The 26,823-nt window shown below is 39.5% G+C and overlaps 4 protein-coding genes across 6 annotated transcripts in view; 2 read left to right on the forward strand and 2 right to left on the reverse strand.

Annotated features, from left to right (window-relative positions):
* Positions 1-1,121, reverse strand: part of ungb (uracil DNA glycosylase b) — a 39,161-nt gene extending 38,040 nt beyond the window's left edge. Inside the window, exon 1 of the mRNA XM_067438754.1 lies at positions 988-1,121. The gene's annotated coding sequence lies outside the window, so the exon portion shown is untranslated. The remainder of the gene's footprint in view (positions 1-987) is intronic.
* Positions 1,122-1,140: 19 nt separating this feature from the next.
* coro1cb (coronin, actin binding protein, 1Cb) lies at positions 1,141-14,802 on the forward strand. 3 transcript variants are annotated; one of them, XM_067438748.1, is made up of 13 exons: positions 1,141-1,588; positions 1,697-2,083; positions 2,238-3,341; positions 6,833-7,032; positions 7,123-7,245; positions 7,353-7,482; positions 7,599-7,780; positions 7,854-7,973; positions 8,065-8,169; positions 8,360-8,505; positions 11,870-11,927; positions 12,265-12,507; positions 12,587-14,802. In XM_067438748.1, exons 1-13 carry the CDS (start codon positions 1,456-1,458, stop codon positions 12,704-12,706), a joined length of 3,051 nt encoding a protein of 1,016 aa, XP_067294849.1. In that variant the 5' UTR covers positions 1,141-1,455; the 3' UTR covers positions 12,707-14,802. The 3 variants fall into 3 exon arrangements, with proteins under 3 accessions (XP_067294849.1, XP_067294850.1, XP_067294851.1); XM_067438749.1 differs by lacking the exon at positions 1,697-2,083; XM_067438750.1 differs by lacking the exons at positions 1,141-1,588; positions 1,697-2,083; positions 2,238-3,341 and adding an exon at positions 4,818-5,022.
* Positions 14,803-16,829: 2,027 nt separating this feature from the next.
* Positions 16,830-20,381, forward strand: tmem119b (transmembrane protein 119b). Its single transcript, XM_067440152.1, has 2 exons — positions 16,830-17,449; positions 18,747-20,381. The coding sequence occupies exon 2, from the start codon at positions 18,762-18,764 to the stop codon at positions 19,647-19,649; it is 888 nt and encodes a 295-aa protein (XP_067296253.1). The 5' UTR covers positions 16,830-17,449; positions 18,747-18,761; the 3' UTR covers positions 19,650-20,381.
* A 3,565-nt stretch (positions 20,382-23,946) lies between these two features.
* Positions 23,947-26,596, reverse strand: iscub (iron-sulfur cluster assembly enzyme b). Its single transcript, XM_067440153.1, has 5 exons — positions 26,444-26,596; positions 25,864-25,977; positions 24,882-24,992; positions 24,618-24,696; positions 23,947-24,492 (listed from the first exon to the last, which is right to left on the reverse strand). Exons 1-5 carry the CDS (start codon positions 26,537-26,539, stop codon positions 24,398-24,400), a joined length of 495 nt encoding a protein of 164 aa, XP_067296254.1. The 5' UTR covers positions 26,540-26,596; the 3' UTR covers positions 23,947-24,397.
* Between the last annotated feature and the right edge of the window lie 227 nt (positions 26,597-26,823).

A 26,823-nucleotide genomic window follows, 5' to 3' on the forward strand; every position in this document is an offset into this window, starting at 1 on the left:
GGAATTGTTATATGTGTACCTTGAATGCAATGTAAGTCGCTTTGGATAAAAGCGTCTGCCAAATGCATAAATGTAAACTAAATGACATTGGTGTCAATAAAGGCCTGTCTGAGCCATCGGATTTCAACAAAAATATTTTCATCTGTGTTTCGAAGATGAACGAAGTTCTTACGGGTGTTGAACGACATTAGGGTAAGTAATTAATAAGAGAATTTTCATTTTTGGGTGAACTAACCTTTTAAATTAAGTTCACAACTTGGATGGAAACAGGAGTTTTGTTGTCAAGAGCCATGGGATATGTTTGGAGTCCGTGGGTTTTCCCCTTTCATGTCTAATGTGACCTTCGCACCTGGTAACTGAGCTACTCTGCCAGTTGCCATTTTGGTTCTGTGACTCAGTGGCCACATTGAGAGTCATTTAATTTTAGGCATTGCAACATTCCTGAAAGGAGTGATGTGAGAGGAACAAGAGAGAGCTTGAGATGGGAGGGGTCTCATTATAGATAAAGATATACGGTCTTGTTCATAAACTCATGGGTGGTGATATGTGTTCTTCACAGGGGTGATGGGACAGAAACCGGTCAAGGAGCTAGGAAGAGAAGACGACCTGAACAGTGCTGTTAGTGACTATGAGATCTTAAACCACAGCAAGGAGGAAGCACATTCCAACAGCCCAGAAGAAACAGACCAAAATTATGTTCACTTGGACACCTCCGTACTAGAGTCCTGTCCTGGTCAGGAACCAACTATATCTAATGACAACAACACTGAGCCCTCTTTCAACCAGGGAGGAAAAAAGATCAGTCAGAGTTATGACACGGATGTTTCACAGAATGTCAGGACACCAAATCCTCAGCTGAGCCTGGCAGGAGGTTTATGCGCCTCAGAATTCAAAACAGTCACAAGTAACGCAACCGCAACAGATATATCTACTGCTGTGGACCAGCAACAACCTGACAAAACAGAAGGTATGACAAACAAAACTCACCTCAAGGATCCAAACATGCTAGAAGGTTCATGTCAAGGAAACTCTACAGATGATGCCGTGAGCGTTGAGAAGAATGAGACACGAATGCTGGTGGACAGACACAATGCGACATTAGACACAGAGCCAATGCCACGGATGAGACGGCAATCTTTTGAATCAGAGAATGCTAATTTACTTGAAAGACAGCCATTCCAGGAAATAAGAGTTTCAAAGGGTAAAGATAAAGAGAAAGTTCAGACCCTACGTAGTGCTAAAATTAGGATAAGTTGTGACAAAGTTTGCAAAGAAAGTGCTGAAACTGTTCAACACAATGAAAGCCCTGATCCGGACAAAGCTGATTCTTTATGTCAGGAGACTGTGACGACATGTCCGTCAGTCAGTGGACTCCGTTCACATTCAACTCGCCCATGGCTTTGGAGTGCAAGTAAGCAGGATCATTTACAGGATGGCAAAAATATCAGTCCAGATATGCCAATCTCACAGACACATTTTGCAGAAACATCCAAAGAAAACTTTAGAAAAGACCAAAGAAACCCAACTTTTCATTCAGCATTTTTGGGAGAACGGGAGACTATAGATCCTGCATGGGGTGAAACTGAAGGTAAGTACAAAATCTTACATAAACCCTTCGATGAACTTCGTTTATTAAAGTCTAGAACGACAGCGTTCAATTCTGACTCTGATATTGTTACTGAACCCACAAATGCAGACACAGCTCTAGTTCCGTTAAGGATTGAGGAGGACTCTGAACAAAAGACATTAAGCACGTTCCATTCAGATTTGAGCAATGCTTTGTTACACACTGAGAAGAAAAATGATTACAAAGGGGCATTCACTGTCATGGAAAAGCACTCAGCAGTCGTGTCATCTGAGAGTTTAACTGAATCCAGTGCTAAAAAAGTCCCTGTTAGCAATGCGCCTCACCCAGCCAAAAAGGGAGTGTGGGGAGCAGATGCACCATGTGTGAAAAGAGACAGTAAACCTGTTTGTCAAAAAGCTGTTCAGCCGAAATCCACAAAAAGCAGAAACGATTGTGATGGTCATCTTAATGGAAGACACAATACTTCACCGTTATTTGAATTACCAGGAGAAAAAGGTAAAACTCAAGAAGTGCATCTGGGCAAAAGAGCCTGTGATCCAAAGATCTACAGGCTGGATGGTCCAGAAAAAGAGGTCAAAGAAATGTTTTCCAGCGGTAAATGTTTAGATCATATCATACGTTAACCATTTCAAATCTTTTTCTCACTCAGATTTTGATGGCAGTGATGGAGAAAGAGTCACGCAGATGGCTTCTTTGAAACGGGAAAAAGAGCCTCTCTATTTCACGGCTGTGATCACACCACCACTTCAGATTCATACATTTCCTGATCAGGAGGCGAAAAACTCAACTGACATCTCTCATATGTACGTTCCTCACACTGAAATACAGAGCACGATCCCTGACGTCTTACCCACAGGTGCTCAGACAGAAAAAAAAGCCAAAATCAAAGGACCACCACCACCTGTTCCAAAGAAACCAAAGAATCCCTTTAAAAAAGCAGTTGGCCGCAAGGAATCTGCTTCTCATTCAATAGATGAGCCGAGCGAATATTTGGACCTGCTGCTGAAAAATATTAAAATGGGCAGAAGGCAAGCGGCACTGCAGTCTGCGGAGGATTTTAATGCACATGCATCATGTCTTGATATGTTGCCTTATTATATAGAGTCCCCGTCCTACGTGTGCATGTCCATAGAGCCTGAGGCTGCTGATATTCCAAGATATTATTTAGCCCCATTCGATGAAATTGTTGCACCTGACTGCGATAACTTTATAGAAACTGTCGACAATAAAGAACTACAAGAAATGGATATGTCTCAGCTGAGACCATTATTAAAAAAAAAAGCAAAGACAAAGGGCCCACCACCACCTGTGCCAAAAAAGCCTCAAAATCCATTTGCTAAAAGAGACACAGAAAAGATACAAGCAAGTAAAGAGACTGTTTTGGAAAACGTGGAACATCCTTTGAGATGTGGAAGAAATGATTCCAAAAGCTATATAGACATTGAGCATGAAGAAGAATCTAAACCCACTGCAGTCCCAAACAGATATCCTCGCGCCGCCTGTAGAATTCCAAGCAGCGATTCTTCCACTTCAGAAGAAAACGAAGTGTCCAGATACAGGCCTGTCTCTGAACTCATCAGAGACAGCAACAAAATTCAGGAGAAAGTCATACATCACAGCAGGACAAACTTATTGGAAGCCAGGCCAGATGTGACTGTGGGAAGCCAGACTCAAAAAGTATTGCAAATGAAGACAACCTTTGATGTACAAACATCTCCGCATAAAATGGAAAGAAGTTCCTCACCAAAGAGAGGTAAGACAGGTTTTCATGCTGATTGCATGTCCATTTTTCATACAATATAAAAAGCCAACAGGGTTACAGAGAGTCTTGATAAAATTTCAATGAGGATAAGCTTTAAGATAAGACATATGCACTAAAATGTTATTTAAAAGGTCTGCATTATTATGGCATGTATTATGGACTTTTTTTTTGGGGGGAGGGATAAATAAACAAACAAAACAATAGATGAACATACAGATGATACCATTTATTACATTCTTACATAAGACTAACAGCAATTAATGTATTAAATGCACTTCTACAAGAGGGTGACCATATACTTCTTTGCAACAACATGAACAGCCAATAAGGAAAATATAGCCAACAGTTACACTGTGACATAGTTTTATTTTCTTTTTTTCTGTAAAACGGATATTTATTTTTTCACACATTATCAATGACCCTTTACACACACACACACACACACACAAACAAACACACACACACACACACACATTTTTTTGTTAAATGTGGGGACATTCCATAGGCGTAATGGTTTTATACTGTACAAACCGTATTTTCTATCTCCCTACACTGCCCCTACCATCACAGGAAACATTCTACTTTTTTACTTTCTCAAAAAAACCTCATCCTGTATGATTTATTATCCTCATATTTCACCCTCTCCTTCTAATACCTGTGTCAGTCATACCCATATCATTATACACATTTAAACACCCCCCCTCCAACACACACACACACTCACACACACACACACACACACACACACACACACACACACACACACACACACACACACACACACACGTCTCTTTGTGGGGACTCTTTTTATACTGTATGATACCTTTACACTAACCATACTCCTAAACCTACCCATCACAGAAAACTGTGTATTTTTACATTTTCCACAAAAAACAAACAAAACAAAAAAAAACACCTCATTCTGTATAATTTATAGGCTTGTTTCCTCATGGGGACCTCGATTTAGGCCCCACGGTGACCCAATGATGAGTTAGTGTACATTCAGTCCCCAAGGGGATGGAAAGACATGAACACACACCGAAATAAATAAATATAAATAAATGACATTCGAAACCTCATATTTGGGGGTCCTTGATATCACAAAGTTTGAAAGCCCCTACACCACTGTAACAAAAAATAAATAAATGAATAAATAAATAAGATTGCAAATTAGATTTTAGGGCACACGGCACTTTGTAACATAATCCAACATTGCATGACTTCATCCTTTTTCACTCTTAACATAATTACCACTCCTGTAACATTATCAGCTCCAATGAAGGCGAAGCACAACGTGTTTAAATACATAAGATGGAAAGGCATGGGAATCAAGGTAGTGCTTGCAAAGGAGAGATGCTCAAAGGTTTTTTCCACGTATAAGATGTCCTTACCATTTAAACCGCAGTGACCTGTCGGCCAGCTCGGTACAATTTGTACACCTACTTCTCATTCACACACATAGAACTGATGTCCATGTAGGAGGACATGAGGAGGAGGGGAGGGGAGAGGAGAACAAGGGCGTTTTCTCCCGTTCATTCAGAATAAAGGAGAGGAGGGAAGCTATTGTGGCTAGCCGCAATTCACTGAGACAGTCACCAGCACAAACTGAATCTGTGAGAAAATAAATTAATGCTTTGAATTTGACGCTCTGAGAGACGTAGTACTGATAAAGGTAAGCGTTTTGCGTTTGGTCATGTTAATGCAAGGCAGGTCAGTGTTGCACTAGCCTCTACTGGAATGCTAGCTCGATTTTAGCAAGCATCACTGATTTAAAACAAGCTCTGGAAACAGCTAGTACCAAACCGAGGGAAATGCGCTCGTGCACGTGCATTTGCTGCATTTAGCGTTATTTTCTGACACGTGAGACATCCTGCCTTTGATGGTCATGCATATGGCGAGATAAGCAGAAATAGTGAGATATTAATTGAAAGTTGACCATCATGACCTGTGCCGGGTAGATAGCACGCCTCCACTCCAAAGCGGCACGTCGCATTTCGCCAGAAAAACACGCTCGGCTCAAAACAAGCTGCATCACTGATGCTTTTTCGGCTTTTTCATTCATTTGTTCGGTTAGCGATTAGCTCTCGTTTTCTCACACCAGCAGTAGCTTGCCCATCTATTGATTGTCATATTTTTTTCCATATATCTTTCGATTCTAATTCTCTCATCCATAACGTTTTATCTCCCACTCTTCATCCCAATTGATCTTAATAGAAATGTAAATGTTGGTGTGAGTTTTTTTTCTTCATCTTCGCCGGTATGCTCATCAGCATCACCATCATCACCATCATCATCATCAATAACGCAGCTCGGCCATTAGAAAGCAAACACACACTCACACCGCCATACATCTGACCTATTTCCAAAAGCACATCCATGGCTTTATTGTGATGACCACATTTTATTCTCCCAAACACAGCTGTTCGGAATCGTCTTTATTTATTATCATTGTTATTAATGGTTGATGCCATTATTTAGGAAGACACCATCAATCAAAATCATCCTGCCTCAGATAATGCACATAATGCATTAATAAATGATTATTGACAATAATTGAAACATAAAACAATGATTGTTAATGTATAATTAACTATTATACCCTTTATAACAATGGTATAATCATTCTGGATGTGTCTCAAAACCTGCCTAACTAGACAGAAATTTGGGGAATCATGTGTGCATCTTTTTTTCTTTTCTTTTTTAGCATCTGTGTGTGTGTGTGTAGCATGCATTTTAAGAAATGTCTATTTTGTCAGCTCATTATGGATTTTATTAGATTTAATTAGGCTATGCTGAATTGTATCTTTTATCCTTGCTGATAAACAATACAAATGTATATCTGATCAAGAAAGAAAATGTTTACTTTTATTGTCTGCATGTGATGCATGAACTTTGGGACGCTATAAAACAATTTTGTCAAGTGAGCTAAAATATGTGCTGATGACATGTAAATGAACTGAGGAAGTACAACTATTTTAATGACTGAATCAACCTGACTGCACAAGGTTACACTATAAAAGTTTTTTTAAGGGTTAGTTTGAGAAGAAATAGATCCACATTTTACAGTATGGACTAATCAGAAAAGAGTTTATTAATTAAATATGATTTTTTTTTTTTTTTTAATGTTTTTCTTCTCATAACAAGTTTCTACACAGTGGCTCAATGAAATTCACACACACCAGACTGCATTTTCTCCTTGTCTTTTATGGAGAAGTGCTTATACAGAGTGAAATGGAAACCCGTTTTCCAGTGCTCTCTAGCTGACTGCTCATCTTACTCTAATATGATACACTGTCAGTATTAAGTCTAAAAACGACACTGAACATTCATCTGTCATTATGACTGTTATACTGTAAAATATAAATTATGAGGTAATGTGACGATAATAAATATTAAATTACTAAAAGTATTTTTTTAAATGCAAAAAAAAAAAAAATGATGACAAGTAAGAACACAACATTGCTCTTCTCTTGTATTTTCAGAAATGATCAGACGAGTGGTACGACAGAGTAAATTCCGTCATGTGTTTGGTCAGGCGGTGAAGAATGACCAGTGCTATGATGACATTAGGGTCTCGCGGGTTACCTGGGACAGTGCCTTTTGTGCAGTAAACCCCAAATTTGTTGCTATTATTGTGGAGGCTAGTGGGGGTGGAGCCTTCCTGGTTCTGCCTCTGCAAAAGGTAAGCCACAGCTGCATATATGAATTGAAATGTCCACTCAGCGTTTTTGCAGTTAGCAATTATATATATATTTGTTTCGTTTTTTTGCAGACAGGTCGTATTGACAAGGCCTACCCCACTGTTTGTGGTCACACGGGCCCTGTGCTGGACATCGACTGGTGCCCGAACAATGATCACGTCATTGCCAGCGGCTCTGAAGATTGTACAGTAATGGTACGCTCAGCTCCTTCATTACATCATCTCATAGAAGCCCTGCTCAGAATACTAAAAGCGTCAAAAAGACTAATTACTGTTCAAATATTCCTATTTTTGTCACACAGGTGTGGCAAATCCCTGAAAACGGCCTCACCTCAGCTCTTTCTGAGCCAGTCGTGGTGTTGGAGGGTCACTCGAAGAGGGTGGGCATCGTGACTTGGCATCCAACGGCTCGCAATGTTCTGCTAAGTGCAGGTAAGAGATTTTAAAAGCAAGTGCGTTACATAAAACCCTTGCGTGTATCATCTTGAGCATCAAAAACCTGTGACTGAATGATCAAAAAAACAATTTTGACTTATCTCCTCCGTCAGGATGCGATAATCTCATCATCATTTGGAACGTGGGCACAGGAGAAGCTCTGATCAACCTGGAGGACATGCATCCTGACGTGATCTTCAGCGTCTGCTGGAGTCGCAATGGCAGCCTCATTTGTACCGCGTGCAAGGATAAGAAAGTGCGCGTTATCGACCCACGGAAGGGGAAGATCACTGCGGTAAGTGAAAACATCTCAAAAGGACTCTTTATTTTCACAGTTCTGAGTGTCTCACTGGCATTGGTGATCACAGGAGAAGGATAAGGCCCATGAGGGGGCCCGGCCCATGAGGGCCATCTTTCTGGCTGATGGAAACATCTTCACCACCGGCTTCAGTCGTATGAGCGAGCGGCAGCTGGCCTTATGGAATCCAGTAAGCCAAACAAATGGATTTTCGCTACGTTTTAGAAAATGTGGATTTTTTTATGCACTATTATGAAATATATTTTTACGTGCTCTTTTAGAAAAACATGGAAGAGCCGATATCAGTGCACGAAATGGACACCAGCAATGGAGTGTTGCTTCCCTTCTATGACCCTGACACTAATGTGGTCTACCTGTGTGGAAAGGTGAGCACGTTTTTATGAGACCCAAGAAGCGTGTTTTCAGCTACATTGCATTAACTCTGCACCATATTGATTGAAATTAATTATACACATTTTAGCAGTGTATAGTAGTAAGTAGTAGTATAGTATATTTAAATTAATAAGAACAAAATAGTGAAACGGACATTGTGAAAAACCTTGTTTTCTGGTCCAGGGTGACAGCAGTATCCGTTACTTCGAGATCACAGACGAGGCACCGTATGTGCACTACCTCAACACATTTTCCAGCAAGGAGCCCCAGAGAGGCATGGGATACATGCCTAAAAGAGGCCTAGACGTCAACAAGTGTGAGATAGCCAGGTATGCGCTATTGAACAGAACAGGTATTTCTTTTGTTATTTTTTTTAAAGAATATGCAGACTGATTTGTTTTTGGTGCCGATGGCCACAAGAGAATCTGGTTATTTTAGAGAAACTAAAGTGACTTTAAGCCTTCAGCATTGTTGTGATTATGGTGCTCAGTGGTGTGCCTTGATTGATGCTCTTCTCCTGCTGCTAGTTTGGTTTTTCTTCTCCAGTAGGGGGAGGCATTAGCCTGTCATTGACTATCAATTCTAGTGTGATGGTAGTGTGGCACTGATCATGCTGTGGCTCCTAAAGGTCATTGAAATGTTATTTGACAACTAATGATCACTGTATGGATCATTAATTTTCGTATCTATTCATTTGTAAGGGTGTGTGTTATGTTTTTATTATTATTATTACTATTTCACCTAATTATTAGATTTATAGCAATTTTTCTCATTTATCTGCCATAAACTATATATATATATATATATATACAGTGCCTTGCGAAAGTATTCGGCCCCCTTGAACTTTGCAAACTTTTGCCACATTTCAGGCTGCAAACATAATGATATAATTTTTTTGTGAAGAATTAACAACAAGTGGGACACAGTCATGAAGTGGAATGAAATTTATTGGATATTTCAAACTTTTTTAACAAATCAAAAACTGAAAAATTTGGCGTGCAAAATGATTCGGCCCCCTTAAGTTAATACTTTGTAGCGCCACCTTTTGCTGTGATTACAGCTGTAAGTCGCTTGGGGTATGTCTCTATCAGTTTTGCACATCGAGAGACTGAAATGTTTGCCCATTCCTCCTTGCAGAACAGCTCGAGCTCAGTGAGGTTGGATGGAGAGCGTTTGTGAACAGCAGTTTTCAGTTCTTTCCACAGATTCTCGATTAGATTCAGGTCTGGACTTTGACTTGGCCATTCTAACACCTCGATGTTTATTTTTGAACCATTCCATTGTAGATTTTGCTTTATGTTTTGGATCATTGTCTTGTTGGAAGACAAATCTCCGTCCCAGTCTCAGATCTTTTGCAGACTCCATCAGGTTTTCTTCCAGAATGGTCCTGTATTTGGCTCCATCCATCTTCCCATCAATTTTAACCCTCTTCCCTGTCCCTGCTGAAGAAAAGCAGGCCTAAACCATGATGCTGCCACCACCATGTCTGTGTTGCTTTTACGCCAAACATAATGTTTTTTTATTGTTTTCAAAAAGTTCAATTTTGGTTTAATCTGACCAGAGCACCTTTTTCCACGTTTGGTGTGTCTCCCAGGTGGCTTGTGGCAAACTTTAAACAACACTTTTTATGGATATCTTTAAGAAATGGCTTTCTTCTTGCCACTCTTCCATAAAGGCCAGATTTGTGCAGTATACGACTGATTTTTGTCCTATGGACAGAGTCTCCCACCTCAGCTGTAGATCTCTGCAGTTCATCCAGAGTGATCATGGGCCTCTTGGCTGCATCTCTGATCAGTCTTCTCCTTGTATGAGCTGAAAGTTTAGAGGGATGGCCAGGTCTTGGTAGATTTGCAGTGGTCTTGATCTCCTTCCATTTCAATATTATCGCTGGCACAGTGCTCCTTGGGATGTTTAAAGCTTGGGAAATCTTTTTGTATCCAAATCCGGCTTTAAACTTCTCCACAACAGTATCTCGGACCTGCCTGGTGTGTTCCTTGTTCTTCATGATCCTCTCTGCACTTTAAACGGACCTCTGAGACTATCACAGTGCAGGTGCATTTATACAGAGACTTTATTACACACAGGTGGATTCTATTTATCATCATTAGTCATTTAGGTCAACATTGGATCATTCAGAGATCCTCACTGAACTTCTGGAGAGAATTTGCTGCACTGAATTTAAAGGGGCAGAATAATTTTGCACGCCCAATTTTTCAGTGTTTGATTTGTTAAAAAAGTTTGATGATTATGTCCCACTTGTTGATTCTTCAAAAAAATTACAGTTTTATATCTTTATGTTTAAAGCCTGAAATTTGGCAAAAGGTCGCAAAGTTCAAGGGGGCCGAAAACTTTCGCAAGGCACTGTATATATATATATATATATATATATATATATATATATATATATATATATATATATATATATATATATGTTAGAAGCAGGAAAAATGGGCAAGCATTAGCATTTGAGCAAATTTGACAGGAGCCAAATTGTGATGGCTAAATGACTGAGTCAAAGCATCTCCAGAACTGCGGCTCTTGTGGGGTGTTCCCGGTCTGCAGTGGTCTGTATCTATCAGAATTGGACCAGCGACAGGATCATGGGCGGCCAAGGCTCATTGTAAACGTGGCGAGCGAAGGCTGATCTGTGTGGTTCTATCAAACAGATGAGCTTCTGTAGCTCAAATTGCTTAAGAAGTTAATGCTGGTTCTGATAGAAAGGTGTCAGAATACATAGTGCAGTTTGTTGCGAATGGGTCATGCTGACCCCTGTCCACCGCCGAAAGCACCATCATTGTGCAAGTGAGCATTAGAACTGGACCACGGAGTAATGGAAGAAGGTGGCCTAGTCTGATAAATCACATTTTCTTTTACATCACATGGGTGACCGGGTGTGTGTGTGTCGATAACCTAGGAAAGACATGGCACCAAGATGCACTAAGGGAAGAAGGCAATCTGTTGGAGACAGGATGATGCTTTGGGCAATGTTCTGCTGGGAAACCTTGGGTCCTGCCATCCATGTGGATGTTACTTTGACACGTACCACCTACCTAAGCATTGTTGCAAACCATGTACATCCATTCATGGAAACGGTATTCCTAGGTGGCTGTGGCATGCGCCCTGCCTTAAAACACAAATTGTTCAGTAATGGTTTGAGGAGCACAACGAGTTTAAGTTTTCTAAAATACAATCGAGCATATTTGGGATGTGTGTATGAACAAACACGTTCAATCCATGGAGGCCCCACCTCATAACTTACAGGACTTAAAGGATCTGCTGCTAACTTGTTGGTGCTAGATACCACAGCACACCTTCAGAGGTCTAGTGGAATCCATGCCTCTACGGGTCAGGGTTGTTTTGGCAGCAAATGTTATGCCAGATCGGTGTAAATTACAGGAATAAATTACATTAATATATATATATATATATATATATATATATATATATATATATATATATATATATATATATATATATATATATATATATATATATATATATAAAAGCATCATTACTCCAGTGGAAACCTTTTCTTTTTTTTTTTAAGGTTATTTTGATTACTAGAAAATTAAAAAGAACAAAATGTAGTTGAAACATAAATCTTTTGTAACATAAAAAAAAGAAAAGAAAGATTGCTGTATTGTGTTAACACCAGTAATAACAACACAATGACATGTCTGTTGTTTCTCACAGGTTTTATAAACTTCATGAGAGAAAGTGTGAGCCAATTATCATGACCGTCCCTAGAAAGGTACTTTTTTTTTTTTTTTTACTGTATTATGTTTGTTGTTCATGTAATAATTCTCTATGGTTTTGTAATTCCTCAATATATAATCCTAAACAATTACTAAGTAATTTTTATAATAATTTTAAAATCATGTTCAGTTAATGAGGTTTTAATTATTTTTGTGTTAAGTTTACTCTCAAAGCTTAATCAAAAGTGTGGTCAGTAATTGATGAAGAAAAGGGGAGGCAGTTGATTTCAGTTAACATTAAAGCAGAAAATGTTTTCAGAGAAAACAAACAGCATGAACACATGATTCCAAAATACTCATTACGGTATTTCCTGTCTCTTCTGTTCTTGGCAGTCAGACCTCTTCCAGGACGACCTCTATCCGGACACAGCAGGTCCAGACCCGGCGCTAGAGGCTGAGGAGTGGTTTGATGGCAAGAATGGTGAACCAATCCTGATCTCGCTCAAAAACGGTTATGCCCCGGGCAAGAACCGCGACCTCAAAGTAGTCAAGAAAAATCTGCTGGATAACAAGGCCCCTAGGAAGGTGGAGGAGCCAGTAACTCCTCAGAAACCTGCCTCTCCTCAGCTAACCAGAGTAAGGGTGACGCTTCATTGACTTATTCTTATTTTCCCCCTAATAACTGGTGCTAAAACGTTGTTTCTTTATTTTGCAGAAGAATGAAGTGAAGTTAGAGGAGCTGTTGCGAGAAGTCAAGTCCCTTAGAGATCTGGTCACGCTGCAGGACAGGAGAATCGCCAAACTGGAAGAGCAGGTGGCTAAAGTGGCAATCTGAGACACTGGTGGTGGTCTGAGCCATAGCGTCAGCATGGAGAGAAAGAGAGAGATTCAGGTGGGCAGGGGGGTCAGTCACTGCCAAAATTTCTCAATTTGACTCGATCATTCCGCTTGGTGTTTCTCACAAGGACAACTTCAAGCAACATTCCAAGATGGACTTTTACTTTTTGTCAAGTCTCCCCCAAGCATTCGCATAGCAGAAGCAAAATTGTGGCAAAGAGTGGTCACTGGTTTTAACTGATGTTTTGCATTTTGTTAAAAATGTTCTTACTTTTTTTAGTTATTGTAACATTGTTTCCATGAGTATTCTGATATTTACCAGTATGTTACAGAGTGCCGTTGTATATACACACCAGTATTTCTCTTTCCTTTTTTGTTGTGCTGCCAAATTTGAGGTGATGCAGTCACCTCTCCTTTTATTTCTACTTTTATATGTTTTTCCCAGTTGTAGATAGTGGCTTATTGAAAAACATGAATTTACATGTCATACTATTCAAAGTGGGACATAAGCAGAAAAGGCAGTACTGTGTGATTGTAAAGGCCATTGGTACTTCAGAAACTAATCAGAGGCGATAAGGATATGACTTAAAGGCTGGCCCACAAATCTGATCAGATTTTCAAAATGAGAGAGACACAAACATGACGATATAAAAAAACAACAACATATTTTTAACAGTTTTGTTCCTATAATGTGTGGGGTGTCACGATGTGACCAAGATGGCTCACCACTAGGGTTGCCAAGTTTCCAGAAACTTTCCAGGAATTTTTGGACATTTTCTAGAAATTTACTGAAAATGTTCAGCCCCTTCGCAGCGAGTCACCATACACGAACAGATGCCACTCACAAATAAGCAGTTTCCCGACTGAACACGGGAAATCTCACGAAATTTCTCGCGGTCGACCGTGAGTTTGAAGCAAACAAACATGGACGGTGGGCAAGAAGAAATGCCGATATTAGAGTTTGGATGGCATTTGCGGAAAAATAGAAAAAGCTTTGGAAGAAGTGGTGTTTATGCTTCCGGCATCTCGTTTTCTGATTTTGTATCACCACGTGACAATCTAGAGAGTGTGTGCGGGTTTGTCCTCGGGATTCCTCCCACACAGGATTTCTGATCTTAAATACTGGATACATGTTGGATATTTACAATTTGGGATTGGTGCTTCCGAGCAGATTCAGTCACACTCAACACACCACACCACAGAAAAATCTGAAATGATCATCTGTAGAACCATCAGGATGATCAGGAGTTAACCTAGGCTTGTTAAAATAGGAGAATTGGGCCCCAATTTTCCTTGTAGTGTGTGGGTGCCTCTGGTGAAATCTAAAAAATGTTCATAACATTTAGCATTTTAAAATCGGTCCACATAATGTCCCTTGTGATGATCATGATCACTGAAGTATTAAGCACATCTCCTCCATTGCCTGGCTTTGAGATAAGCATAATTGCAAAGCATCCAACAACAGGGTTTTCCAAAATATAACACAATCAGTTACAATATATCCAGAAGCAATAACATTGCAGAATGAATGTGAACGTAAACCTAAACTTGTTAAAAATGCATTAATCATGCATACGCATCATAAATCAAAAACCTACCGCTGTAAGTAATTATGAAATTACTGTTGCACCTCAGGAAATCAACCACTTTGAAGTCAGAAACATTGGATGCTCAACACTTGCCATTTGCATGACCTTTATGTCCACAGAAATACTATCAACTTATTTTGAATAGGAAATGGCTATTTTTTTTGCGAACGTTATCCATGTTCTCCAGTTTGCCCCCACTTTTGAATTATTCTCATGTTACAATATATTGGGCTGACACATGCTCTGATACATGAACTTGGCTTTAAGAGGCAGTGGCTACCTGCGAGCTCTTCTGATGTATATGTACTGTAAATGTATTGGTGCCTCTATGTGTGTTTCTGGTTTTAGACAGACCTCTTCAGTTGACCACTGCTTGAGGACAACATCCATGAATCCGAGCACTTATCTGTGTCCTAAACAGTCTTGTGCATGCATTCCAAACTTCACCTAAAATAAAAAAAGGTTGACTCTACAATAAATCCTTTCATTAATAATTCTTTGTGAATTTGCCGTATCATTTTCTCGCTGTTTGTAGGACCATTTACAAAGATGTTAAACAAAAATGCTGTTACTTTGCCTTCACCAGTACGAATGATTATCTTTAATACTTGATTCTGATTCATCAATCCAATATTTTCTAATAACATTGTAGTGAAAATGACCTCAAAGGACTTTATTATTGTTGTTGTAATATTGTTTTAATGTTCTTGTTGTTGCCAGGCTAATAGTTTTGTATTTTCTGATGACTTTCTTTTATTAGAAGCAGATTTAAGATAATATACAGTACACACAGATCAAAATCTCTCTCTCCCCCACCCCACCCCCATTATTTAATTTCGGTGCAAGACCCCACATTATCCCAAGAGTCCTAGTAAAGGGCAATATCTCTCACATGTAAAGATATTGTGCCTTATTTTTTAAGTCTGTTCACAGCCAGGTTTATTATTCTGCAATAAAGAAAGAATGACACGAGAAAGACATATTACATCCTTCATCCTCAAATCTCTCAAGATTAGCTTAGGTGCTCTTAAAGCAGATGTTTTCACAATCTTGTATGTCTTGACAAGTCATTAAAAGTCCAAGATGCCCCAAAAGGCTGCCATGTTGAAAAATAATTCTAAGAGGATTATAAGAAAGGACAAACCCAGCAATATATATAAATAATTACACACACATACATACAGGTCCTTCTCAAAAAATTAGCATATGTGATAAAAGTTCATTATTTTCCATAATGTAATGATAAAAATTAAACTTTTATATATTTTAGATTCATTGCACACCAACTGAAATATTTCAGGTCTTTTATTGTTTTAATACTGATGATTTTGGCATACAGCTCATGAATACCCAAAATCTCAAAAAATTAGCATATCATGAAAAGGTTCTCTAAACGAGCTATAAACCTAATCATCTGAATCAACTAATTAACTCTAAACATCTGCAAAAGATTCCAGAGGCTTTTAAAAACTCCCAGCCTGGTTCATTACTCAAAACCGCAATCATGGGTAAGACTGCCCAGAAACAGCGGCAGAAGCGCCTGACCTGGGCTACAGAGAAGCAGCACTGGACTGTTGCTCAAATTTTGCATGTCAATCGGAAATCAAGGTGCCAGAGTCTGGAGGAAGACTTGGGAGAAGGAAATGCCAAAATGCCTGAAGTCCAGTGTCAAGTACCCACAGTCAGTGATGTTCTGGGGTGCCATGTCAGCTGCTGGTGTTGGTCCACTGTGTTTTATCAAGGGCAGGGTCAATGCAGCTAGCTATCAGGAGATTTTGGAGCACTTCATGCTTCCATCTGCTGAAAAGCTTTATGGAGATGAAGATTTCATTTTTTAGCACGACCTGGCACCTGCTCACAGTGCCAAAACCACTGGTAAAGGGTTTACTGACCATGGTGTTACTGTGCTCAATTGGTCTGCCAACTCTCCTGACCTGAACCCCATAGAGAATCTGTGGGATATTGTGAAGAGAAAGTTGAGAGACACAATACCCAACACTCTGGATGAGCTTAAGGCAGCTATCGAAGTATCCTGGGCCTAAAGAACACCTCAGCAGTGCCACAGGCTGATCGCCTCCATGCCACGCCGCATTGAAGCAGTCATTTCTGCAAAAGGATTCCCGACCAAGTATTGAGTGCATAACTGAACATTATTAACAATTATTTGAAGGTTGACTTTTTTTGTATTAAAAACACTTTTCTTTTATTGGTCGGATGAAATATGCTAATTTTTTGAGATCATAATTTTCATGAGCTGTATGCCAAAATCATCAGTATTAAAACAAAAGACCTGAAATATTCAGTTGGTGTGCAATGAATCTAAAATATATGAAAGTTAAATTTTTATCATTACATTATGGAAAATAATGAATTATCACATATGCTAATTTTTGAGAATGACATATATATATACACAAAAGCATTACAAATAAAATGTATTATTATTTTATTATTGTTTTTATATAAATACACTGAGACAGAACCTTTTAGCCTTTCCATCATTTTCAGCTCATTATAGTGCTATTCTTTATAGTGCTATTCTCTCAGTCCTATATATTTCTGCTCTCAACACCCTGTTCATTGTTTACAGCATGTGTGCCCTCTAGCCCCTGAATCACGTGAGCACAGGAAACATAAACCTCTTCCTCAGGGACCTGATAGCTTCTGTTTGAAGACCAAACACAAACCCAAAGTATTTTACAAGAGACCATCAATGTCTGTATTTCATCCTCAAACTGATTTAATGATTGAAAGGGTTCAGTCAGGATTTTTAGTTTTAAGATACAGGATTAAAATGTAACAATCTGGAGTATATTCTTTAGAGTCTCCCAAGTTTGTTGAAACAAACCATTACATCTGGTGGCCTGAAGTTCTCCAGTGCACAGGCAGGGGAAAAAAACTCAGCTCTCCCCCAACCAGCCTTTAACGAGAACAGTGTGTCTGGAACTGGCCCAGTCAGTCTTTCTGGGACAGAGTAGAAAAAGAGGAGGAGGGGAGAACAGGAGTTTCTTCCTCCCTCACCAATCCAACTGTTCTTCATCGTGCAGTCTGTAACAACAGACATTCAGCTTGAGAGGAGCAAACAGCAGAAGCTTTCTTCTCCACGTAAGATCATCTCCAGTCAGCATGTTTTAGAACTTCAGCACTTGAAAGTAAGTACGAATTCAGATTTCAACTTTTTTTTGGTCTGTTTTCTATTTTAGTAATGCCATCCCTGTCCATGTAACGATAGACAGATGAATTGCCTTAAAGGAATGCACAGCTTTAAAGGCTCCATGTCCAGATGTGGCTAACTAAGTTTAAAACTTTTCAAAAGATTGTGACATAGAATAGATTCTGAATGCACTTTCTCTGTTGACTTTGGCAGGGTGACCCTTAAAGACAGAGATTTGCATAAAAGGAAGTTCATGTGCAAAGGACAGAAGTTTCATACATTTGAAACAGCTTTGAAGCTGCCGTAAAACACTGAGAGACTAATATTAATGCTGTGTGTGTGTGTGTGTGTGTTGGAAAAGTAGGCGCATGAGCTTGAAACTATTTTCATTGCGTAGCAAATGCCCAGTGATGATTATGTTCGTCAGCTTGAGCACAGATGGCACAGAGCAGAGCAGAGAGACGTCTGATGAAAGATCTTTGTTTAAAGAAACATCATTATAACTTATGTTGGTTCACCAGCTGTTGTGAAACTATATTTATTATAAACTGTACTTAAATTAACTATAGACTTTTTTGTTAAGACTTTACAGTACGATTAAATGTAACATTAATTTAGAAATAAATTATAAATAACATTCTTTACCATTAAAAAAATACATAATTATGAACAAACACAAAACAGTACCTTTTTTATTGACAGTAAAATAAATCCTGTTAAATTCTTGTTTATTGTTAGTTCATGATCTATGAATTAACTAATGGTAGTAAATTAAGCCTTATCGTAAAGCGTTACAGCAGATATGCCACCGATGTTCATCCAATGAAGTTTCCAGGTGGCACGTTGATTGCACCACAGGAAAGACAACTGCAGTGAATGAAGGTCACAATGAACATATCCAAGTTTTTTTATTTGTACTATTTGTCATTCAAGTTTAAGTCTAAGTTAAAAATGCATGATTCACGAAAATGTTGCTAACGTTCCTATTAAGTCACAAAAACGTTCCTATTAAGTCACAAAAACGATACATTCCTCAATGTATATGAACATATTCCTTTTTTTTCTCTCTTTTTTTTGTAATTGGAAACATTTTTCTTGGTTCTACAAATGTTTGTGAAAATTAAATTGTATTAATTTGCACATGTTCAGGAAACATTATTAAATATTACTTTGAACCAATCTATTAGCATTACTGAAAGAACATTCATAACTCATGAACCTTGCCAAAGTTCTGTAATTCTCAGTTTTAAAATGTAAAATGGAGTAATTAAAATGCTTTTTTTTAACCACCTCAGGTATTCAGTCACAGGATGGAACACTCAGCTCTCCGATGCCTCATCGCCATCGGCCTGTCCGTTACTCTGTTAACCAGGCATGCCATTAATGGCACCCCAGTCATTTTCAATGACTCTATGGAGGGCAGCGGGCAGTGGGACTCTGAAAGCACAGAGCTGATCGCCACACCTAGCATTTCCTCCTTCCTGAATGAATCGGTAAAGACCACCTCCATATATGGAGAAAAACATACCAAATCGTTCTTTAATCAGGTGGTGGATTTCCTGCAAGACAACCACCTTCCCATAATCGTCATTACCACTTTACTTTTTCTCATACTCACCATCCTCTGCTCGGCTGCCATCTTGAGTCGCCGCCGTAAAGTCAGCACCTACTACCCTTGCGCTTTCCCCTCCAAGATGTACGTGGATGAGCGAGACAAGACTGGAGGAGTGCGCGTCTTCAACGAAGTCGCAGAGAAAGCCAACACCAGCTCCAGTGAGGAGCCGGTGAATTCAGTCAAGCAGCTCCAGAAGGACATTATGCTGGCTACCAAGAACCTCCGAACTCCGGTCAAGACTTCATGGAAGGACAAGACTGAAGCAGAAGATCAAAAACCTGCAGATGATGAGGAATGTCCTCAGAGCAACAAGTGTCAAGAGAAGAGCTGTGGCCCATTAGAGGACAAGACCACAAATCAGACTGCCATTGAGGATTCTGTGGAAAAAAGCAGCCTCAGCAGGTCCCAGGACAGCGTCCCTGCTTGTGACATGGAAAAGACTGACCCCTTGGACTCTGGGCCCCCTGATGAGAGCAAACATTCATCTGGGCCAGAGAATTCGGAGATACAAGAGAACACGAACAAACAGGAAGTTGCTACTTCAGACTCACCATTTATCAGTGAAGAGAAAACAGCATTTTAGTGTAGACATTTTTAAAGCCTTAAAGAAAACACTTAGAAATAAATAAAGACCAAAGTGTATTTCTTGGACACGTAAAACTAAAGAATGCAGTACGAAGTTTCATTGAAATGACCTGATTTGTCAGGAATATGTATGGCTTTCCTTTCACATTGTGACTTTGATGTGCCAAATATGTGCTCTGCTTTAAATTAGTATTTTAATTTACCTAAATGTAAATTATATGAACGGATGCCTAATGGGCAAGACTTTAACATAAATGCATTTTAAACATTAGTCATCATGAATCTCTTTAAACATGTTGATGACTAACCCTTATTAACCCTGGATCAGAAATGCTCTTTATTCCAGTATGCTTTAATCTCTTTTAATTGTGATTATATTTATAAAGACTGAAAGGTTGAAGTAGATTGTGATGGCGTATACATGAAGAATGTGTGTCTCATGTAATGTTCTCCCTCTCTTCTAATGTCTCACAACTTTGCAATGCACATTTGCTACTCCAATTAAGGAGAGGAGCCTCAGTGTAGAAAAGCTTTGCTGTGAGCCAGGTTATTGTTTACATATTCTGGCTCTAAATATTTCCTTTCAAGGTCGAGAGGTATTCAGCTGCAGCTGCTGAATGCCACAAAGTCCCATGCCACCTTTCATACGGTTTAGTCTAAAGATAAGTAGTCTCAACATGCACTTTATGAAGAACACGATATTTTCAAATAAACTTGCTTCTTTATGAGACTTGACCATTTGATTCATACTTCTTAAAGGGGGGGGGGGGGGGGTGAAATGCTGTTTCATGCATACTGAGCTTTTTACACTGTTAAAGACTTGGATTCCCATCCTAAACATAGACAAAGTTTAAAAAACTAACATTGGATGTTTGATGGAGTATTTCTGTGTCAAACATACTCCTTCCAGTTTCTCACAAGTTTCGGAGAGTTTTTTTCGAGTATGGGTCGGCTTGACGTTTATAGAGCGGAAGGTCCTTGTATGGGCCGTACGGGCTCTTCTCCCAGTAGGGTGCACGCGCGAGCGACTAGAGCGAGAGAGGAAATGCACGCCCATACACTCCCGCCGCGCTCCACTTTATTCCTATCTGTGACATCAAGCGACTTCAACGCTTCAGCATAGCAAGTCACTGCTGTCAGGACTTCACCAAAACATATCAAAGTAGTGTGTTTTTGACGGAGCGGTCCCAGCGACAAAGGTTCGGTCCTGCTTTGGATGCAGCCGGTAAGTAAAACTGCTTCAAATGTCTATGCTGTTGTCGCGTGAGTAAACATCAGTAAACGACGCGATCACGTGCTTCGTCATTCAAATGCGTTAACGGACTCCATTGTTTGTATAACGTTACACTAGTCTGACGTGCAAAACCGTTTTGCTTGCTACTGCTAAGGTTTAGTCGCATACAATAGTCCATAAACCGAATCATGTCCTCATACTGCGAGTAAACACACAAATGTTGACAGGCCACTAAATACAGTACATACCACAGAGACGGACGTCCTGTTGCTGCTGTTTCTCCTGTTCCATTTATTTCAGCCTGGATCATATACCTATTAGCTGAGCTGGATAGCCATGAGTTTCTCCACGCTTGAGGACGTCACCGCTTTGCGCGCTCGGCATTCTTTAGCTCCGCCCACTCGATACGCCTCCAGGCGCTCGTTTTTTTCCGGAAAGACTCGGTACAGCCCATATTTCTTTTATAAATATAATAAAACTAAAGACATTTCGGAGATATGAAGGATGCAATACTACTCTATAGGTACTCAAGATTGACATGAGATTGACTGAAACTGAGTGTTTCACCCCCCCCCCCCCCTTTAAGAATGGGGCACTATGTAGTATTTTTGCAGTAAAATATGTATTTGTTCAGTTGAATTCTTAAAATATCTCAAATGTTTCCAACTATTTGTAAATTGTGAGAAAAAAAAAAAAAAAAAAAAAAAATCGCTATTTTAACCAAGGAGCCAGGATGTCAGAGGAGAGTCGCCTGTCAATTGCATCATATTTGCGTTACCCTCGTTTTATGGTTATTTGGCAGAAGTGCTTTACTTAAGCCCCTTTCACACTGCGATTCCGGCAAATACACGGATAATGCGACCCTGCATTTGTTCCCGGTCCGCTAGATTTGGCCCATTCACACTGCCAGCGAAATACCGTAATATGTGCGTTCAAACACAACGCTTAACGGTCCCGGGTCGAGTTAACACGTGACATCCAGATGTGATGTATAATGGCGAGCGATCTCAGCTTCAGCGTGGATAGTAAGGAGCTCCGTGGTCTCGACTTGTGTCCAGTTTGCACACATTTTTGCTTGTTTAGTTTTAGTTTCTTTTGTATACGAACACTCTCTGCGTTTAAACGCAGAGCTCTTCTGGCACTGCAGGGTTGTATTATTGAAAAAACAAGCTCTACGATAACTACGCACACGTTGCGGCATTAGTTTCGGCTTTTGTTCACACAGCGCTTGTCCCGGGTCGAATCCCGCAATGTTACTAGGTCCCCGACCCGGGTTCAATTCGGTAATCAATCCCGGGACGTGGTTGCTTTCACACAGAAGGCGACCCGGCAATGTTCCGGGAATATTGCGGGTCCGACGTGCAGTGTGAAAGGGGCTTAAGTGTCACAGCAGCTGCTGAATGAATACAAAGAGTAATGTCATTAGGGCTGTGTTGGGAAGAAAAAAAAAAAGAAAAAAAAAGAAAAAAAAAAAATCGATTTTCACATTAATTTCTAAAGATCGATCCGCAACTCAGAGGATCGACTTAATAATAGGCCTACATTTTCCTGAAGAAGCAGCGCGGACAGAGAATACTAGAGTAGATAAACCAACTCAAGCCGAAGCTCTCGTCACTATACCGCCGCCGCCGTGCTGAAGAAGCGGCGCGGACAGAGAATACTAGAGTAACTTAGATAAACAAACTCAAGCCGAAGCCCTCATCACTATACCGCCGCCGCCGTGCTGAAGAAGCGCCGCGGACAGACCGAGTTTTCCTCACTCTTGACTCTTCCTCTTCTCTCGTTACTGCGGCGGACAGAGAATACTAGAGACGAGTGAACTCGGGCTGCTGGATATGTCGAGAACGGCTGTGACGTAAGCCACGTTCTCACTGCAGCATGCGCTTACTGCCAAGGAAGTTGTAATGGCTGCCTTGTCATGACAGCACGCGCCCTCTCCACAGCGCGCGTTCGCTGACTAGAGCACTCTGGAAGGGGGATCGTTCTTTACAACCATCAATACTCCATTAATTTGCAGTTGAATGTCTATAATAATAGTATCAATATGTTGCATAACTACAGTCCTGTAATATTCAGGTAACAGCTGGAAAAAAAATAATGTAAATCTTTAAAACACTTTAAAAACACTTATGTAAATCTCAAAGATCGGATCAGATCGGATCGAATAATGATTATCGATTCAAGATCTTGAGAATCGGAATCGAATCGATTCTTGAAATTTGAATCGAAACCCAGCCCTAAATGTCATATCATTTTAAACACACTTAAATGTATCTGATATGATAAACAGAACTGACATTACCCCATACTCATACTTATGACCGGAAAAGCGGAAACGGCGACTATGTCCCTTCATAATAAAAGTCCCGCTGCTCGAGAGCTGTGTGTTTGTGTAACAATTGCTCCAGCGGTCTTGCTCAGCTCCTTCAACAGTCGGTCCTGCTCTGATTCATACTACAGTAACATTAATAAATCGCATCCATGAACATGTTTTCTGACCGGAGTCCCATCCCGACTCTTTTCCACTGGCTGTGAAGTGAAGACCACATGTCCCAAGATCCTGCGCTCAAACTTGGAATCATCAAACTACACCTTTGTTTTGAATAGGCGCCCTCTAGCGGACGGAAAAGTTACAGTGTAGCTTTAATTATTAGTCAATAAATGCTGGCCAATGCTATTACAATGCTACACCATTGGTTGTTCTGTGAAAACCTTACAATTCATGAAACAAATAGAACACAGGGTTTCAATTATAAATTCAAAGAACCTTGCAGAAGTTAAAATCCATGAGACTAAACAGTGCTTCTGAGAATTTTGATCTTATTTTAGACCTCCACATTACTGGCAAAACATCACCACCTATGGTGTTTTTTAATCAACCAGATCTTCTAGAACTATTATGAAAAGTTAAGCAAGAATATCAAGAAAATCAGTTTCAAGTGGAAATGCCGAAACCAAGTGTAATGCAAAATCAGTTCATCTATTTAAATTGTAATTGTAAATGCGTTTCATATTTATTGATCCCATGGGTATGCAGCATTAAATCCAATGCCAACATGCCTGATGTTTACATATGCTTTATTTATTAACATACGGGCGTAATTGAAAGACCATCGAATAAAAGCCCAGCAGGATAAAAATCACATTTTTTTGTTCCTTCAAACTAAATAGAACAAGATTTTGTGCGCATTCAGCAAGCAAGTGAAAACCACTATTAGGCCTACTGCTTTCATTACATCAACATATTTAAATATGGCTTGGACAGTAACATTCTATCGTTCAGTGCTTTTACATTGTGCGTTTAAAAGACTGGCTACAGTGCAAGAGTTGAAGAGCTTTGGTCTAAACTCATAGGGAGGTTTTAGAGCAGTGGTTCTCAACTGATTGATTCAAAACCAAAATTTTACATTAGACATCAATTGGTGCCTCAGACCTGTACACTGAGATTGAAACTCCATTTGGTCATGAAGCACCAGTCGCGAACCACTGATTTAGAGGATCAAGTGCACCTCCTAGTTGCGGGACACGGCGATCTTCTCACCCGGTTCACCTTCCTGTTTGAGATGGTAGTCTGCCAAAGCTGCTTTAATGGCATCCTCTGCCAGCACTGCAAAGCACAGAGAACCAGGTCAGTTACAGAGCAGGAGCATCTTTAAAATAAATGTTAATGTCAACCTGAGTAGCAAATACAATACTAGAAAATATTTTACAAGCACCGATCAGAAATCTTACTTGAGCAGTGCAGTTTGACTGGTGGAAGTCGAAGCTCCTTAGCAATCTCAGTGTTTTTTATGTTGAGGGCCTCACCAACCTGTACATGCAAGCAAATATCAAGATCATTTTTAGGTTTGAAACCACAATTTATTACGACAAAAATGTTTAGCTGCAACCAAATCAAGCTTTGTTACAATACAGATCGGAAAAGACTGTATAGGATAAACATTTAAGCCAAAGCAGTAAGAATTGTAACTAGCAAATCTGACCATTTTTGCTTACAGATTTGCCTTTCACCCACTCAGTAGCCAAGGAACTGGAAGCAATAGCAGAGCCACAGCCAAAGGTTTTGAATTTGGCATCCACAATCTTCCCCGCATCATCCACCTCAATCTAGGTGGTGGAAGAGAAAGAGTAAAAAGAAGAAAGAAAAAAAAAAAAACAGTAAACTAGGGCCCATTAAATATATAACCACTGTGTGAAGTGTGGTGATAGCCGTGTTGGGCTGCTAATACAAAATGTTGCTGGTTTAAACTCCAGAAGGAGGATTAAAGTGGAGAAATGAGTTTCCATCATCAGCATTTGCTACTGAACTGCAAACCGCCTCTATAATGATAAGTAAAAAAAAAAAAGTTTTAATTTTGTGAGACCAGGGCCCGGTTTCACAGACAGGGCTTAATCTAAAACAGGATTAGGCCTTAGTTTAATTAGAGCATTTAAGTAAGTTTTATAAATGTGCCCTAAAAAAAACTGGTAGTGTGCATCTTGACAAAACAATGACATTGGCATATTTTAAGATATGTCAGTGCAAGTTCCATTGAGTTTAAACAACTCAAACATGCATTTTATTCTAAGGCTAGCATAAGCCTTGTCTGTGAAACTGAGTAAAAAAAAAAAAGTTTATATAGGAAAGAAATTCAATCAATAAAGCAAAAATAAATTCAATCAATAATGCTATAAAAATGGGATTAGACGACGACTCTGATCAATTTAGTGTTTACATAGATAACTGGTTACTGAATGTCTGTTTAATTGGGTTGCTGTGTTTAAAAATGTTGGATTGTTGGTCGTTTTATATTTATAATTCTTCAATGCAGATTCATCCTGTTTTAAATCCTCAATCCAATCCAAGGTCCTGCAAGATTTGTCTACTTATATAAATGATACGTGACAGTCAGCCCTACAGTAGTAAACTTACACAGTCAAAATATAATTTAGGATGAACAGTAAAGCAGTCATTCACAGTTAGGCAAGACAGGATTACCTGCAGTTTCATCACATCTCCACATGCAGGGGCACCAACCAACCCTGTGCCCACATTCTTGGCATTTTTATCCATAGATCCCACATTTCTTGGGTTTTCATAGTGGTCCACAACCTTGAAAATAAAAATACATTTTAGGGGAGGGGCCAATTGAGTTATTTGGCTCAAAGTCAGAATCACGTGTCAGTCCATTGTAATTTGTTACATAAGACAAATAAACGACCACACAACCCTCCAATGGCCCTTATTTTTATATAGTTTTTTTTTAAACTAATTTTCCCTCAAACTGAGTTGTCTTTAGTAAAATAAAATAAAAAGTGTTTCAATATGTTGCACACCGAAGTCCTGGGCTCATTCAAAGAAACAAGCGATTCCTTTAATTCAACTTAAACAACGTGACTTTAAATAAGACGAACTGACCTAAAGAATTAAAACGAAACACGTTTTCCTATGTTAGTGGTGATGAAATAGTGGCAATTACTGCGATTACGTATTACAGGATGTCACACAGGAAACCATTTGAAATACAGGAGGGCAAAGCAGAAACTTTAGTAGGTGATTGACATGAGTCATAGCTTACCTTTTTGTGATACCCATATTGCATCCCAAAATGTGGAGCAGAAAGCGTTTTGACAAATAGCGGAGACGCGCATTTCTTCGCCAGCAAAGCCGCCATGATATCTATAATGACGCACTTGAAACTCTCAAATAGCGGATTTATACGCCGTTCAGTCTCGTCCATTTCAACAAACATCGCGAGATATGAGACAAATGGAGCCCGAATCTTATGCACACATTAGTTTTAACCCTTTATTATTTGTAAATACTTTTATATACATCTATTTGTATTTGCATACTTTATTTTTCTCAATTACCTTGAATATTATATTTTAATATTTAGGCATCAAGACTTAAAAGTTCACCCCATACAGTGAATAAAGATGACAACGACGGTATAAG

Source organism: Pseudorasbora parva, chromosome 3 (genome assembly GCF_024679245.1).
Source record: "Pseudorasbora parva isolate DD20220531a chromosome 3, ASM2467924v1, whole genome shotgun sequence".
Lineage (NCBI taxonomy): Eukaryota > Metazoa > Chordata > Actinopteri > Cypriniformes > Gobionidae > Pseudorasbora > Pseudorasbora parva.

Bases quoted from the DNA above. Each gene is read 5' to 3' on its own strand.
- coro1cb (XM_067438748.1), top strand. From the start codon at position 1,456: ATGCCAATCTCACAGACACATTTTGCAGAAACATCCAAAGAAAACTTT. The intron at 7,781-7,853 runs GTAAGTGAAAAC...TGGTGATCACAG, and splicing joins GGAAGGGGAAGATCACTGCG to GAGAAGGATAAGGCCCATGA. The intron at 11,928-12,264 runs GTACTTTTTTTT...TGTTCTTGGCAG, and splicing joins TCATGACCGTCCCTAGAAAG to TCAGACCTCTTCCAGGACGA.
- tmem119b (XM_067440152.1), top strand. From the start codon at position 18,762: ATGGAACACTCAGCTCTCCGATGCCTCATCGCCATCGGCCTGTCCGTT.
- iscub (XM_067440153.1), bottom strand. From the start codon at position 26,539: ATGGCGGCTTTGCTGGCGAAGAAATGCGCGTCTCCGCTATTTGTCAAA. The intron at 24,993-25,863 runs GTAATCCTGTCT...TCCACCACCTAG, and splicing joins GAGATGTGATGAAACTGCAG to ATTGAGGTGGATGATGCGGG. The intron at 24,493-24,617 runs GTAAGATTTCTG...TGTGCTTTGCAG, and splicing joins AGTCAAACTGCACTGCTCAA to TGCTGGCAGAGGATGCCATT.